The following is an 18,073-nucleotide window of genomic DNA, read 5'->3' on the forward strand; positions in this document are numbered from 1 at the left end:
CCAGCTGTGGATGTGACTGGTGTTAGAAACAAGGTCCAATGCTGTAAAGAGCAATATTACATAGGAACCTGGAATGTCAGGTCCATGAATCAAGGCAAATTGGAAGTGGTCAAACAGGAGATGGCAAGAGTGAACGTCAACATTCTAGGAATCAGCGAACTAAAATGGACTGGAATGGGTGAATTTAACTCAGATGACCATTATATCTACTATTGCGGGCAGGAATCCCTCAGAAGAAAAGGAGTAGCCATCATGGTCAACAAAGAGTCTGAAATGCAGTACTTGGATGCAATCTCAAAAATGACAGAATGATCTCTGTTCATTTCCAAGGCAAAGCATTCAATATCACAGTAATCCAAGTTTATGCCCCAACCAGTAATGCTTAGTTTCATTGAGTTAGTAATGCAGAAGCTGAAGTTGAATGGTTCTATGAAGACCTACAAGACCTTTTAGAACTAACACCCAAAAAATATGTCCTTTTCATTATAGGGGACTGCAATGCAAAAGTAGGAAGTCAAGGAACACCTGGAGTAACAGGCAAATTTGGCCTTGGAATACAGAATGAAGCAGGGCAAAGACTAATAGAGTTTTGCCAAGAGAACGCACTGGTCATAGCAAACACCGTCCTCCAACAACACAAGAGAAGACTTTACACATGGACATCACCAGATGGTCAACACCAAAATCAGATTGATTATATTCTTTGCAGCCAAAGATGGAGAAGCTCTATACAGTCAGCAAAAACAAGACTGGGAGCTGACTGTGGCTCAGATCATGAACTCCTTATTGCCAAATTCAGACTGAAATTGAAGAAAGTAGGAAAACCACTAGACCATTCAGGTATGACATAAATCAAATCCCTTATGATTATACAGTGGAAGTGAGAAATAGATTTAAGGGACTAGATCTGATAGAGTGCCTAATGACCTATGGATGGAGGTTCATGACATTGTACAGGAGATAGGGATCAAGACCATCCCATGGAAAAGAAATGCAAAAAAGCAAAATGACTGTCTGATGAGGCCTTACAAAGAGCTGTGAAGAGATTAGAAGCAAAAAGCAAAGGAGAAAAGGAAAGATATAAGCATCTGAATGCAGAGTTCTAAAGAATAGCAAGAAGAGATAAGAAAGCCTTCCTCAGCGATCAATGCAAAGAAATAGAGGAAAACAACAGAATGGGAAAGACTAGAGATCTCTTCAAGAAAATGAGAGATACCAAGGGAACATTTCATGCAAAGATGGGCTTGATAAAGGACAGAAATGGTATGGATCTAACAGAAGCAGAAGATATTAAGAAGAGGTGGCAAGAATACACAGAAGAACTGTACAAAAAAGATCTTCACGACCCAGATAATCACGATGGTATGATCACTCACCTAGAGTCAGATATCCTGGAATGTGAAGTCAAGTGGGCCTCAGGAAACATCACTACGAACAAAGCTAGTGGAGGTGATGGAACTCCAGTTGAGCTATTTCAAATCCTGAAAGATGATGCTGTGAAAGTGCTGCACTCAAAATGCCAGCAAATTTGGAAAACTCAGCAGTGACCACAGGACTGGAAAAGGTCAGTTTTCAGTCCAATCCCAAATAAAGGCAATGCCAAAGAATGCTCAAACTACCACACAATTGCACTCATCTCATATGCTAGTAAAGTAATGCTCAAAATTCTCCAAGCCAGGCTTCAGTAATACGTGAACCGTGAACATTCAGATGTTTTTAGAAAACATTTAGATGGTTTTAGAAAAGGCAGAGGAACCAGAGATCAAATTGCCAACATCCGCTGGATCATCAAAAAAGCAAGAGAGTTCCAGAAAAACATCTATTTCTGCTTTATTGACTATGCCAAAGACTTTGTGTGGATCACAATAAACCGTGGACAATTCTGAAAGAGATGGGAATACCAGACCACCTGACCTGCCTCTTGAGAAACCTCTATGCAGGTCAGGAAGCAACAGTTAGAACTGGACATGGAACAACAGACTGGTTCCAAATAGGAAAAAGAGTATGTCAAGGCTGTATATTGTCACCCTGCTTATTTAACTTCTATGCAGAGTACATCATGAGAAACGCTGGGCTGGAAGAAGCACAAGCTGGAATCAAGATTACCAGGAGAAATATCAATAACCTCAGATATGTAGGTGACACCACCCTTATGGCAGAAAGTGAAGAGGAACTAAAAAGCCTCCTGATGAAAGTGAAAGTGGAAAGTGAAAAAGTTGGCTTAAAGCTCAACATCCAGAAAACGAAGATCATGGCATCTGGTCCCATCACTTCATGGGAAATAGATGGGGAAACAGTGGAAACAGTGTCAGACTTTATTTTTCTGGGCTCCAAGATCACTGCAGATGGTGATTGCAGCCATGAAATTAAAAGACGCTTACTCCTTGGAAGGAAAGTTATGACCAACCTAGATAGCATATTGAAAAGCAGAGACATTACTTTGCCAACAAAGGTCCGTCTAGTCAAGGCTATGGTTTTTCCAGTGGTCATGTACGGATGTGACAGTTGGACTGTGAAGAAAGCTGAGTGCCGAAGAATGGATGCTTTTGAACTGTGGTGTTGGAGAAGACTCTTGAGAGTCCCTTGGACTGCAAGGAGATCCAACCAGTCCATTGTGAAGGAGATCAGCCCTGGGATTTCTTTGGAAGGAATGATGCTAAAGCTGAAACTCCAGTACTTTGGCCACCTCATGCAAAGAGTTGACTCATTGGAAAAGTCTCTGATGCTGGGAGGGATTGGGGGCAGGAGGAGAAGGGGACGACAGAGGATGAGATGGCTGGATGGCATCACCGACTCGATGGTCGTGAGTCTGAGTGAACTTCTGGAGTTGGTGATGGACAGGGAAGCCTGGTGTGCTGCGATTCATGGGGTCACAAAAAGTCGGACACAACTGAGCGACTGAACTGATAGTTTTTTTTTTTTTAATTTTTAAACTTTACATAATTGTATTAGTTTTGCCAAATATCAAAATGATAGGTTTTTGATTGTCATGTTTTAATTGTCATTTGTTTCTATGTTCTTTTTTCTTATTTTCTCTTTGACTTCTTCAGTGATCACTTGGTTATTTAGAAGTATATTATTTAGTGTCCATGTGTTTGTGTTTTTTACAGTTTTTCCACTATAATTGATGTCTAATCTCATGGTGATGTGATCAGAAAAGGTGCTTAATGTGATTTAAATTTTCTTAAATTTACTGAGGCTTGATTTGTGGCCCAAGATGTGATCTGTCCTTGAGAATGTTCCATGTACTAAAAAAAAAAAAGTGTATTCTGCTGCTTTTCAATGGAATGTCCTATAAATATCAGTTAGGTCCATCTGGTATAATGTGTGATTGAAGGCTTGCATTTCCTTATTAATTTTCTATTTGGATAATCTGTCTATTGGTGTAAATGGGGTGGTAAAGTCCCACACTATTATTGTGTTACTGTTGATTTCCCCTTTTATATATGTTAGCATTTGTCTTATATATTGAGGTGCTTTTGTGTTGGGTGCATAAATATTTATAATTGTTACATTTTATTCTTAAATTGGGGCTTCCTTGATGTGTCAGTTGGTAGAGAATTGCCTGTAGTATGGGAGACCTGGATTTGATCCCTAGGTTGGGAAGATCCCTTGGAGGAGGATATGGCAACCAGGGATATTCCTCAGGGACAGAGAATCCTGGTGGGCTGCAATCCATGGGGTTGCAAAGAGTTAGATATGACTGAGCAATTAAGCACACACACACATTCTTAGATTGATCCCTTGATCATTATGTAGTGTCCTTCATTGTTTCTTGTTGTTGTTGTTGTTCAGTCACACAGTTGTGTCTCTTTGTGATTCCATGGACTACAGCACACCAGGCTTCCTTGTCCTTCACTATCTCCCAGAATTTGCTCAAACTCATCTCCATTGAGTTTGCCATCCAACCATCTCATCCTCTGTTGCCCCCTTCTCCTCCTGCCCTCAATCTTTCCCAGCTTTAAGGTCTTTTCCAATGAGTTCGCTCTTGGCATCAGGTGGCCAAAGGTGGAGCTTCAGCTTCAGTATAAGTCCTTCCAATGAATATTCAGGTTTGATGTTCTTTAAGATTGACTGGTTTGTTCTCCTTGCTGTCCAGGGGACTCTCAAGTCTCTTGTAATTGTCTTTATTTTAAAATCTATTTTGTCTGATATGAGTATTGCTACTCCAATTTTCTTTTGATTTCCATTTGCATGGAATACCTTTGTCCATCCCCTCACTTTCAGTCTATATGTGTCCTTAGGTCTGAAGTGGGTCTCTCTCTCTTTTTAAAATACTTATTTATTTGACTGTGTTGGCTCTTAGTTGCAGCGTGCAAGATCTTTGTTGCATAATGTGGGATCTTCCATCGCAACACATGGACTCTTTAGTTGTGGTGCATGGGCTCTGGAGCACATGAGCTCAGTAGTTACAGCACATGGGCTTAATTGCTCTGTGGCATGTGGGATTTTTAGTTCCCTGACCAGGGATCAAACCCACCTCCACTGCATTGCAAGGTGGGTTCTTAACCACTGAGCCACCAGGGAAGCCCCTGAAGTGGATCTCTTGTAGACAGTATATATACAGGTCTTATTTTTGTATCCACTCAGCCAATCTGTGTCTTTTGGTTGGTGCATTTAATCCATTTATACTTAAAGTAATTATTGATATATATGCTCCTATTAATATTTTCTTAAATTTTTTGCATTTGTTTTTGTAGATCTTTTTCTTCTCTTGTTTTTCCTGCCTAAATAACTTCCTTTAGCATTTGTTGTAAAGCTGGTTTGGTGATGCTGAGTTCTCTTAACTTTTGCCTGTCTGTAAAGCTTTTGAGTTCTCCATCAAATCTGAATGAGATCCTTGCTGGTAGAGTAATCTTGGTTGTAGGTTTTTCTCTTGCATTACTTTGAATATATCCTGCCACTCTCTTCTGACTTGCAGAGTTTCTGCTGAAAGATCAGCTGTTAACCTTATGGAGGTTCCCTTGTATGTTATTTGTCTTTTTTCCCTTGCTGCTTTTAATATTTTTCTTTGTGCTTAATTTTTGTTAGGTTGATTAATATGTGTCTTGGCATGTTTCTCCTTGGGTTTATCCTGTATGGAACTTTGTGCTTCCTGGACGTAATTGATTGTTTCCTTTTCCATGTTAGGGAAGTTTTTGATTATAATCTCTCCAAATATTTTCTCAGACCCTTTCTCTTTCTCTTCTTTTTCTGGGACCCCTATAGTTAGAATGTTGGTGCATTTAATATTGTCCCAGAGGTCTCTGAGACTGTCCTCAATTCTATTCATTCTTTTTTCTTTATTTGGTTTTTCAGCATTTATTTCCACCATTCTATCTTCCAACTCTTTTATCCGTTCTTCTACCTCAGTTATTCTGCTATTTATTCCTTATAAAGTATTTTTTACTTTCAGTAATTATGTTGTTCATCACTGTTTGTTTATTCTTCATTTCTTCTAGATCCTTTTTAGATGTTTATTTCATCTTCTCCAATCTATCTTCAAGATTTTGGATCTTTACTACTACTGTTCTGTATTTCTTTTCAGGTAGTTTGCCTATTTCCTCTCCACTTATTTGGTCTTATGGGTTTTTACCTTGATCCTTCACCTGTATGATATTTCTCTGTCTTTACATTTTGTTTAATTTACTGTGTTTGATGTCTCCTGTCCTCAGGCTACTGGGTTGTAGTTCTTGCTTCTGTTCTCTGTCCCTGGTGGGTGAGGTTGGTCCAGGGGCTTGTGTAGGGTTCATGGTGGTGGGGATTTGCATCTGTGTCCTGGTAGATGAAGGTAACTTTTTTCCTCCATGTCAGGTGATGTCATGTGACATGTCAAGGCCATGTCAGGTGATGTGTTTGGGGTGTTTGTGGGCTTAGTATGACTTTAGCCAATCTGTCTGCTGATTGCTGGGTTTGTGTTCCTGTCTTATTTATTGTTTGGGTGAGGTATTCAGCGCTGGGTGCTACAGGCAGTTTAATGGAACCAGGTCTTGGATTTGGAAGGAGGCCTTTGTGGGAGTTCTCACTGATTAATATTCTCTGGGGCCAGGAATCTTTGGTGGTCTAGTGTCCTGGACTTGGTGCTCCCACCCCAGAGGCTCAGGCCCAACTTTTGGTTACCAAACCAAGACCCCACAAGCTCTTTGTCATGGTAATAAAGGAGATTTAAAAATACACAAAAGCAAATACACAAAAAAACAAAAAAAGAAAAAATGAAACCCAGGCACATGGTAAAAGAAAAAGGAGACAAATAGAAATAAACAGAAACAAAGACAAAGGAACACACACACACACACACACACACACAAGAACCAAAACTGAACCAAAGAAAACAAAGTACAAAACAGCAACCAGATGAAAGAGAGAAACCAAAAATGAAATTGGCCAATTAAAAAGAAAACTAACTAAAACACAAATGGAAAACAAAACCAAAGCAGAATGCCAACTGAGAAATAAAGCCAAGAAAACAAAACAGACAAAAATGATTTAAAAAAGAAAGAACAGAAAGGCAAAGTTAAAATAGAATTATATATAAAAAAGATCTATATGTATTAAACAACTACAACAACAAAAAGAATCAAAACAACAACAATAACAAAAACACAGAACAGCAGAAAGCCAAAGTAAAAGTAGAAATACATAAAATAATAAAAAGTATGATGAAAAAATCCTGTAAACTTAAACAGAAATAATAGTAATAAAAGTAACCACCACAACAGGGGGAAAAAACCCAGAATCAACAACAGCATGAATCAAAACATCATCATCATAATAATAATAATAATAAATGTTTTCTTAGGGTTCCAACTGTCAGTGTCCTTGCCCCACCATGAGCCACAGCCCACCTCTGCCTTGCTTGGAGCCCTTCCATTGCTGGGGAGAGCTGGTTTCTGGATCTACTGTGGGACCTGTGGGGACAGCTTGGACATTAATTTGGTCATACTCTTGTGTGTGCTTGCCTCCAATGTCCACAGCTGCCAGAGCTAGAGTGTTTTCTCTGTGGGAACACTCACTGTCCTTTCCCATTTTCCATAGACACAGAGTGTACCTAGTTAATCATGTGGATTTAATCTTCAATTTGTGCAGGTGATGGAAAACTTTTCAATCCTCTTCCTTAGCTACTCCACTGCTGGAACTCAGTTGTGGTTTTAGCCCCACCCCTGAATGTAGGCCACCCACAAGAGTCTGCTCCTGAGGCTGCCCTGAAGGACTTGGGTCTGCCCCAATGAGGATAGGGCATGGAAGTGGCATGGCTGCTTGAATCGTGGGGGGCCCAATGGTGCCAGGTGTGCAGGGAAGCTGGTGATCATGGTGCAAGAGATGTGGCTCTACAAGGAGCCTTTTTTAGCCTCTGGCAGCAGGCACACAAGAGACAGCCCTGGCTGGTCCTTCTTGGGCTCCAACCCTTGCACATAACTCAGTAGTAGTGCCCTGCTTTCATGACAGTTCGGTTTTCCTCCAAAGGCATTTCTTGTTGCAGATTTCCTCCATCCTGTTTCCTTGGGTCATCTCCTTACAGCCAACAGCAGTCCTTGCCCCAGGCTTGCTCTCCAATCCCCATGCTCTAGCTTCGCCCCTGTGCACACTAGTATACATGTGTTCCAGCCCAGGGTATGTACAGTTTGTGGGGTACAGATTGTCTGTGTGGTTCTTACTCTATCCAGACTGTCACAGATCAGCTGCTTCATCCTTCTCCAATAGCCTCAAATGCTTCCCTTCTGTCCCAGCTGATTTCCCCAGATGCAATAATCCATTCTCTGCTTCAGCTACCTGACCCTGGGGTTCAGGTTCTTTCCTGCTTGCTCTTCTACTCCCTTCTAACTTTCGTCCTACCTAGTTATGCATGGATCCATACGGCCCTTTCCGGTGGTCAAGGACCCTGGCTAATATTAGCCAGTGTTCTGTGAGAACTGTTGTGTCTGTAGATAGATTCCTGATGCATCTGTGGAGAGAGATGCACTCCATGACCACCTACTCCTTCGTTCCACCATTTTGGAACTCCTTATAATGATATTTTGAAGAAGTTTAATTCATAAGGAAAGTGCTTCAGTTAAAAAGGCAGGATACAAAGCTGCATAGTAAGCATAATCTCAACCATGTATGTATAAACATTATTTAAAAACTAGAAGGAAACACATCAGTAATTTAAATATCATCTCTAATTGATAGGACTATGGATAGCTTTTTTCATGTTTTCTATATTTTCATATTGCATGTGTATCATTTTATAATTAATAAAAAGTGCACATTTTATTATTATTGTAGTAAAATATATATAACATAAGGTCTACCATTTGAATCATTGAAAATGTACAGTTCAGTAGCATTCAGTTCAGTTCAGTTCAGTTGTTCAGTCGTGTCCAACTCTTTGCAACCCTATGAACCGCAGCACACTAGGCCTCCCTGTCCATCACCAACTCCCAGAGTCCACACAAACCCATGTCCATTGAGTCAGTGATGCCATCCAACCATCTCATCCTCTGTTGTCCCCTTCTCCTCCTGTCCTCAATCTTTCCCAGCATCAGGGTCTTTTTCAATGAGTCAGCTCTTCACATTAGGTGGCCAAAGTATTGGAGTTTCAGCTTCAGCATCAGTCCTTCCAATGAACACCCAGGACTGATCTCCTTTAGGATGGACTGGTTGGATCTCCTTGGAGTCCAAGGGACTCTCGAGAGTCTTCTCCAACACCACAGTTCAAAAGCATCAATTCTTTGGCGCTCAGCTTTCTTTATAGTCTTTATAGTCACATCCATACATGACCACTGGAAAAACCATAGCCTTGACTAGACGGACCTTTGTTGACAAAGTAATGTCTCTGCTTTTTAATATGCTGTCTAGGTTGGTCATAACTTTTGCATTCATATTGTTGTGCAACCATTACTACCATCTGTCACCAGAACTTTTTCATTTTTCCCACCTGAAACTCTGTACCTGTTAAGTATGAACTTCCCATTTCCCCTTCCTCCATACCCTGGTAACCACTTTTCTATTTTCTGTCCCTATGAATTTGCATATTTTAGGTACCTCATGTAAGTGCAGTCATATGATTTTTGTCCTTTTGTGACTGGCTCATTTCACTTAAACACAGTGTCTTTGAGGTTTATCCATGTTATAGCATATATCAGAGTTTCATCCCTTCTTAAAGATTGAATATATTCAATTGTATATATATATCACATTTATTTATCCTTTCATCCACCTGTAAATATTTAGGTCGCTTTGTTGCTATGAACATGAGTGTACAAATAGTTGTTTGAGCCCTGAATTTCAATTCTTTTGGCTACATACCTAGAAGTGGAATTGCTGGATCATATGGTAATTTTGTTTAATTTTTTAAGCCATACTGTTTTCCACAGTGGCTAATTTTTTTTAAGGAATTTTATTTTTAAGTATTTAGGAAGGCTGATATTGTAAATCTATCCATGTTAATAAGTGAATTTAATGTAAACCAACTGGATTTGGCAAGTTGATAATAAAGAACACCTGGAAAAAATGCTTGGGAATATTACAAAAATAATTGAAAAGCAACAATGAGGGGAAATTTGCCTCAACAAGTGTCAAAACTCGTTTTTCTATAGTGATAAATCCATGTGGTACTGAGACTTCCCTGGTGGTCCAGAGGTTAAGAACCTGCCTTCTAATGCAGGAGACTTGGGTTTGATCCCTGGTCAGCATACTAAGATCCCACCTGCCTTGTGGCAACTATACCTGTGTTATTAGCCAGTGCTCTAGGACCTGTGCTCAGCAAGTAGAGAAGCTTGCAAGCTGCAATGAAGACCCAGAGCAGCTGGAAAAAAACAAAGATTTCTCCAAAGGTCATAGATAGTGCTGGCTAGAAGTGTGGGGTACAGAATATCATGTTCTAGCTTCATCTTGTTCTTGCCAGTTTGGCCTTGTTTCCTAAGCCTCTCCTTCCTGGGAAAATAGAAGAAAAGACCATATAGGCCAGTAAAGACCTGAGACTCTGGGAAAGTTTATTCTGTGATCCAGAAATCTGTAATAAAGGCACGCAAAAGGGAGAAGGTGGCATTGGAACTGTTAGAAAAATACTGTCCAAAGTGGGAAGAAGGAGAGAAAAAAACAAAACAATTGTGTGGTACTAATACAGAGATTTGCAAATAGCTTTGTAGGATACAGAATCCCTGAACAAAACCATGAATATATGAAAATGTAAGGATAATGTTTTAAATAACTTAGAAAAGAATGAATATTCACTAACTGGTATTGGAACAATACATTGTCTGTACCAACTACCAATTTATTGTCGCTGAACTCCAAATTCATTCTTCAGAAACTGCTCTGTGACTTTGGACTGGACTGTTCAACAAGCAGTTTCTTTTTTTTTTTAATTTTTTAAATTTTATTTTATTTTTAAACTTTACATAATTGTATTAGTTTTGCCAAATATCAAAATGAATCTGCCACAGGTATACATGTGTTCCCCACCCTGAACCCTCCTCCCTCCTCCCTTCCCCATACCATCCCTCTGGGTCGTCCCAGTGCACCAGCCCCAAGCATCCAGTATCGTGCATCGAACCTGGACTGGCAATTATGCATTGCCAGTAGAGGCCAGTAGAGGGTGTTGGAGGGACATTATAGGAGGAAGAGGGTCTTTCCTGATTCGAGGTGTGTATGTGTGTGCGCACGCATGTCTGTGTGTGTGCTCCATGACCCTTAGTGACCTCATAGTTCTAGTCTAGGCCTGGTGACCACCTTACTTTGGTCCTTAAAATGCAGACAGTTTATTTTTTATAAATTTCTTTTTTTTATTGAGATATAGTTGATGTATAGTATAGTTGATATAAGTTACAGTATAGCAAAATTTTTTAAATTCACAATTTTTAAAGGTTATAGTCCATTTATAGTTATTATAAAATATTGGCTATATTCCTTTCTAAAGAACTAAAGAACCTCTTGATTAGAGTGAAAAAATGAGAGTGAAAAGGCTGGCTTAAAACTCAACATTCAAAAAGCTAAGATTATGGCATATGGTTCCATCATTTCATGGCAAATAGAAGGGGAAAAAGTGGAAGCAGTGAAAGATTTTATTCCCTTGGATTCCAAAATCACTGTGGATGGTAACTGCTGCCATGAAATTGAAAGACACTTGCTTCTTGGAAGGAAAGCTATGACAAACCTAGACAGCGTATTAAAAAACAGAGACGTCACTTTGCTGAAAAAGGTCCTCATAGTCAAAACTATGGTTTTTCCAGTAGTCATGTACGGATATGAGAGTTGGACCATAAAGAAAGCTGAGCACCAAAAATTGATGCTTTTGAATTGTGGTGCTGGAGGAGACTTTTTTTTAAATTTTTTATTTATTTTATTTTAATTGGAGGATAATTACTTTACAATATTGTGATGGTTTTTGCCATACATCAGTATGAACCGGCCATAGGTATAATGTATCACCTCCCTCCCACCTCTGCACCTTATCCCTCCAGGTTGTCACAGAGTACCGGCTTTGTGTGTCCTGCATCATACATCAAACTCACACCGGTTATCTGTTTCACATGTGGCAATGCATATGTTTCAATGCTATTCTCTCAAATCATCCCACCCTCTTCTTCTCCCACTGGAGAGGACTCTTGAGAGTCCCTTGGACTGCAAGGAGACCAAACCAGTCAATCCTAAAGGAAATTAACCCTGAAATATTCATTGAAAGGACTGATGCTGAAGCTGAAGTTCCAATACTTTGGCTACCTGATGCAAAGAGCCAACTCATTAAAAAGACCCTGGTGTTGGGAAAGGTTGAGGGTAGGAGGAGAAGGAAGTGACAGAGGATGAGCTGGTTAGATAGCATCACCAACCCAGTGGACATGAATTTGAGCAAACTCCAGGTGATAGTGAAGGACAAGGAAGCCTGGCATGCGGCAGTTCATGGGGCAGCAGAGTCAGACGTGCTTAGCAACTGAACAACATTAACAAATATTCCCCTCTGGGCTTCCTCAGTCTGTGGCTCAGTGGCAAAGAATCTGTCTGCAATGCAGGAGATGCAGGTTCCATCCTTGAGTCAGGAAGATTCCCTGATGCAAGGAGGAGGAAATGACAACCCATTCCAGTACTCTTGCCTGTAGAACTCCATGGACAGAGGAGCCTGGCAGGCTACAGTCCATAGCGTCACAAAGAGTCAGACATGACTGAGTGACTGAGCAGGCATATACTTCTCTCCTCAGTGATAACCACTTGTTTGTTCTGTTTTCCACAGTGGCTACACCGATTTGTATTTCCATAATCAGTGCACAAGAGTTCTCTTTTTTCCATATCCTTGCCAGTATTTGTTACTTGTGTCTTTTTTGATAAGAGCCATTCTGTCGGGTGTGAGGTAATATCTCATTGCGGTTTAATTTGTCTTTCTCTGATGATTAATGATGTTGACCATCTTCTCATGTGTTTGCTGGTCACCTGTATGCTTTTTGTCTATTCAGGTTTTCTCATTTTTTAATCAGGTTGGGCTTTTTTTGATGCTAAGTTGTATGAACTGTTTATATATTTTGGATGTTAACCTATTATTGGTCATATAATCAAGAAATATTTTCTCCCATTCAGTAGGTTGTCTTTTCATTTTGTTCATGTTTTCTTTGCTGTGCAAATTTTTTAAGTCTAATTAGGTTCTACTTGGGGCTTCCCAGGTGGAGCTAGTGGTAAAAAAAACCCACCTGCCATTGCAGGAGAGATGCAGGTTTGATCCCTGGGTAGGGAAGATCCTCTGGATGAGGGCATGGCAACCCACTCCAGTATTCTTGCCTGGAAAATCCCATGGACAGAGGAGCCTGGTGAGCTACAGTTCACAGGGTGGAAAAGAGTCAGACACAACTGAAGTGTCAGCATGCACACACGCAGATTCCATTTGTTTATTTTTCAATGCAGACAGCTTTTGTCTGAGGCCTTGAGCCCAGGGCTTTTCCAAAGCTTGTTGATTGGAACCAAATTCAGGATTCCACACAAAAAACTGATGAACGTGTTCATCACGACTTTAATCAACTTCAGATTGTTTTTAAAGAAAATTCTGGTCTTTTTTCCAAGGTAGTTTTTAATTCTATATTTATTAAGGGGTAAACCAGGAGCTTTCCCTTTGGAATCAGAAACTATGTCCACTCCAGATTTCATTAATCTGGTAAAGCAGCTCTCTTACACTCTCTAGATGAGTTGTCTCTAAGGAAGACCGCCAAAATTCTTAATCTTCAACTCTGGAAAATGAAGGCTCCTAAATGAAATCAAAACCCTCCTATTTTCTGCTATTTTTGCAAAGATCCAGGATATTGGGAAAGAGGCTGTTCCAAATTTAAGCACTTTCCAACTTCCTCCCAATTCTTAAGGATGGGGCTCCAAGGAACTACAGGTGCTCTTTGAGAAACATTTCTCCAGATTGGGGATGAATTTCTTACAGTCCTAACTGACACTGTAGCCACATTCTTGATGCTCAGTCCCACTACTGTAAAGCAGCCACTGCCACAGAGAACTAAAACAGTTCAAATAGTGGAGATCTTTAATGAACCTCAAGAGGGCCTGTCTCTGAACTGAATAGGTTTAGACCTTGGTTTAGACCCTTTGAGAGAGACACACCTTTTTTTCCTTAGGAACTCTGTCCCTGTCCATTCCGATATTCATTCTGTATTTGAGACTTCTTAGAAGTATTACACCAGAATTTCTTTCTCCCAAAAGGAGGAAATAATTCTAGAATTTGACAGTAGTCATCAAAGTAAACCATTAGGTGAATTAAATGATATTTTGACATCTTTTACTTGTTTTATTTCTGGTAGTACTGGAGCTGATTCTGGAAACATCCATCATTTGTCTCTATTGAATCAACTACCATCCTTATAGGTAAAATCTCCAAATGATGTTGGCAAAATTTACAGCGCATCTCCCATCAAAATTCAAATAGGTCTCTCAAAACCTCTTCCCAGAATTAATCAATTCCCTGTCAGTAAAGAAAGCCTTCAAGGCATAAAGTTCATAATAGAAGATTACAAGGCTCTGCTGCTGCTGTTACAAGGCTCAAGGCCTCATTATTCCTTGCACCTATAACACTCCTATTTTACCAGTAAGAAAACTTAAGGATCAAGGGTGGAGGTTTGTCCTGGCTTGAGCAATAAATAACGTTTTTATCCCATACCCTGTTTTCCCTAATGCTCATGTATTACTAAAATCCATTCTCACTGAAAGTAAATTTTTTTTTTAACTTTTATATTGGAGTAGTGTTGATTAACAATGTTGTGTTAGTTTCAGGTGTACAACAAAATGATTCACTTATACGTATACATGCATCTATTCTTTTTCAAATTACTTTCCCATTTAGGTTATTACAGGATATCGAGCAGAGTTTCTGTGGTATACAATAGGTCCCTGTTGGTTATCCATTTTAAAAATAGCATTTGTACATGTCAGTAGAATCCTTCCTGAACTCTCACCACACTCAGCATTTCTCAGTCAGTCACCTCAACTCTTATGAAGTCTTTTTGTTAACTGCCCCTCACGTTACTCTTTTATATTGTGGTAATCTTAACCTTGCTACTCATTTTTTATATTATTTTAATAAAAATTATATAAATTTAAATGATTCTTAGGGAAGGATTAAAAATACCTCCATGTCCATATTTCAGCAGAACTCATTTTATACTTGTTATTCTTTTTTAAAAATTGAGATATAATTGACATTATATCTTAGATTATACATTATAATGTATATATTATACATTAGATTAGTTTTAGGTGTACAATGTAACGATTTCATATTTGTTTATATTGTGACATGATCACCACGATAAATCTGGTTAACATCCATCCCCATACACAGTTACAGAATTTGTTTCTCTTGTCATGAGAACGTTAAAGGTTTACTCTTTTAGCAACTTTCACTATACAATACAGTTGTTTTTTTTTTTTTTGAACATACAGATACTTTATTGCTCACCTTTCACACAAAGCACACCTCCAGCCGTTTTCTTTCACAGCTTGACAATATTTACGTGTACAAAAACCCAGCAAGAAGCGTCATGTAGATTTCAGTAAAGGTAAGTGTCAAACATCAACTCAGCCAGGCTTTTGTTTTCTGCAGCAATAATAAAGGGCCTCCTGCTCTAAGCAAAAGTCTGTCCTCTTACTCGGTGGTGCATTTCTTTCATTACAAAAAGTCTCCTGGCCAAAGCAAACCAACTTGTATCTGCTGAGCCAGTGGTATTACCTCGTGCATAAAACAAATTTCAGTTTGCTGTTTCTTCTAGCAGATTTCAAGTAAAAATAAAGTTGAAAGAGGAACTTGTTTTGAATGGATGCAGGTCAGTTTGAATTGCTAAACTTCACTAAATGACTACAGGTACTATAGGTTCACAACTTAGTCTGCTTTTATAAGCTTTATGGATTTTGGCCGTGTTCAAGGTTTTCAGAGTTGAGCATATGGTACAGTATTCTGTCAAAAGTATAAGGCTACTGAATGTGCTATCTGCAGAAGAGCTCATTTAATAGGAACTGACCTTAAAGTTCTATCATGAAGCTAATGTTGCATAACCTCTCTGAATAAAAAGCCAATCAGGGCAGAACTGTGCTTGGAAAATAGGCATTAGAATACTTTAAGGGAAACACATATAAATGGATTGTTAATATGAGGAAGGTTTCCTAGTTGTAAATCTAAAAAAATCTAGAATTCTCATTTTTCAAAACTGCATATTGAAAACATGAAAACTACTTGTTCAAGTAATTTCCTCAGAAAAGTACACATGTTCTGACTGTGGAATTAGTCTACTGGTCAGTTAAAGGCAGTTTTAATTACCTTTTAAGAAATTCTCCATACAAAGGAGAGATAGTGTATGTGTTTCTCAAATAAACGGTATTATGCAAGTCCATTAAAAAAAAAAAACCCAAAGGAACAGTATTGTATGAAGACCTACAAATGCTTATGCCAAGCAGGAATCTGCCTGTCACCGGTGGTCTCACATTAATTCAAAATCAATGCTGAATTCAGGATTCTAAAACTAAGTTTCTATTACTTGAGCTCTAGCAAAATGTAAGGTTCTATGTAGCCTCAACTAGTATGTCTTCCCTGTCCAAATCCAGAATGATTATACTGGTAACCTCCATGCTGGAAGTGCTGTTCAAATTGCCCCCCTTGATGATAATTCTGGCTCCCTCTTCCTCCCCAACCTCCTCCTTGGCCAGCGCGTCCGCCTCGGCCTCCACGACCCCCTCTCCCTCCACGACCCCCGCCTCGATCACTGTGATGCCCACCATCTTGGTATCTATTGTCCTGCTGATATCCACCACCCTGGTACCCACTTCCTGTGTATGTAGTTGTCTGGAAGCCACCATAACCACCGCCCTGATAGCCACCACTGTGGCCACCGTGATAGCCGCTGGGCTGGAAACCCGAATCTCGATAACCGCCTTCTTGGTAGCCGCCCCCTCCCCCGCTCCCTCCCCCGCTCCCGCCATCTGTCCAGCCTCCTTGGTGCTTATTTCCTCTTCCTCCCCCGCGGCCGGCCACCGTGGTCGTAGCCGCCGCGTCCACCTCTTCCTCCTGCTTGCTGTTCATGGCCTCCTCGTCCTCCGTATGAGGAATGTTCATAGCCCCCTCTCCCGCCTCCTCGTCCTCCTGCTGGTTGCTGGGGGCCATCTTGCCTCTTCTGCCATGGTGGCATCTCTGCGGGTGGAGGTTCGATTTCATTGGGCCTACCTCCTCTGTCAGGAACTCTGCCCATCAACACCTTATTGATGGCACAGGCAGTCTTTTCTCTTATAGAGCCACTGCTCGTCCTTAAGATCTTTGACAAGTCTTGTCTTGCAGCCAAAAGGTGGGCAATAGAAATAGTACTTTTAGGAGATAAGACTGAGCGTTTTGGCTGGTAAACCTTCGCCAGTTTTTCTGTTTGACTCTTAGCTCTGTCAGACCAGACAAAAGACTGGACCGTGACGTCCAAACGTTTTATTAGCAGCTTTCTCCGAACTTCATATTCATTGGCCACAACTTGGTTAATTGCTTCTATCTTTTCTCAGTGGGCTGGTCCCATTGGCTTCTTCAATAAAGGCTTTCCCACGTGATTAGGTGGAACTTTTGCTAATGTTTCCTTTAATTTTTTTTTCAACCCCGCTGAAGAATTGGAACATAGTTATATTGGCTGGAGGTTTGGACATTCCTAGAGCAATACATATGCCTTTCAACTCTTGAAAGACCTCACTACCGCCTCCTTCTTGAGCTTTTTTTGGAAGAGTATTCACACAGAGCATTCTGGCAGCTTCTAGTTCTGAGATGAGGTATGTGAGCAAAAGGAGGCAGTTCTTCTGAATGAGAAGGCGCTTGGTCACATCCCCAGATGTCAGTGAAAGATATGGACAGTTCATCTCCCCTAGTAGCCCACTCATCTCAAGCTGGAATTCTTCAGCTTCACTTGGGCTGTTAGTTGCTTGCACATTTTCCTCTAGTTTACAGAGCACTCTAAATTCAGACACCAACCAAGCACAGAGTTTGGTAAACTCAGGGGAACTGGCTCCAGCAGTGACAGCCTGAGACAGAGCTCCATCTTCTAACAATGGACCCTTGTAACCGAGATCTTCCAACGACTCCAAGATGTCAGTCTCCATGAGGTCACACTCCATGCTACTGTGATATTCAAATTTCCGAGTTGTCAGGCTCCCCTCTTCCCCGGCAACCTGCAATACAGTGTTAATAGAATTGGCATGCTGTATAATACATCTCTGTGACTTACGTATTTTCAACTGGAAGTTTTATATGCTTTCATCCCCTTTGGCTCTTTTTCCCTTCATTACCAACAAAGTCCGTCACAGTTTCTTAATGCTGACAGATCATCTTCTGACTCCTGTGATGATCTACAGGAAATACCTTTAGGTAACACTGACTTCTTATGGTTCACTGATGGCTCTTACTTAAAAGGTGATGATGCAAATGCTGTGCTAAGTATGCTACTGCAATTTCTTTTGATGTTGTTAAGATAGTATCTTTACCTGACGGCAACTCTGGCCCAACTGTCTGAATTATACGCTCTTACATAGGCTTGCACTTTAGCCCAGGACAAAGCTGCCCGTATTTACGTTGATAGTAAATATATTTTCTGTTCAGTTTTGGTGATTTCTACTATTC

At 40.2% G+C, this 18,073-nt stretch overlaps 1 protein-coding gene across 1 annotated transcript; it reads right to left on the reverse strand.

Annotated features, from left to right (window-relative positions):
* Nucleotides 1–15,988: 15,988 nt before the first annotated feature.
* LOC129641619 (protein FAM98A-like) lies at nucleotides 15,989–17,619 on the reverse strand. Its single transcript, XM_055566288.1, is given in 3 exon segments — nucleotides 15,989–16,456; nucleotides 16,458–17,054; nucleotides 17,056–17,619. Coding segments are annotated over 3 exon segments (1,566 nt in total). The 5' UTR covers nucleotides 17,572–17,619; the 3' UTR covers nucleotides 15,989–16,003.
* Nucleotides 17,620–18,073: the final 454 nt, after the last annotated feature.

The sequence above is a fragment of the Bubalus kerabau genome, chromosome 1 (assembly GCF_029407905.1).
Source record: "Bubalus kerabau isolate K-KA32 ecotype Philippines breed swamp buffalo chromosome 1, PCC_UOA_SB_1v2, whole genome shotgun sequence".
NCBI classification, from domain to species: domain Eukaryota; kingdom Metazoa; phylum Chordata; class Mammalia; order Artiodactyla; family Bovidae; genus Bubalus; species Bubalus kerabau.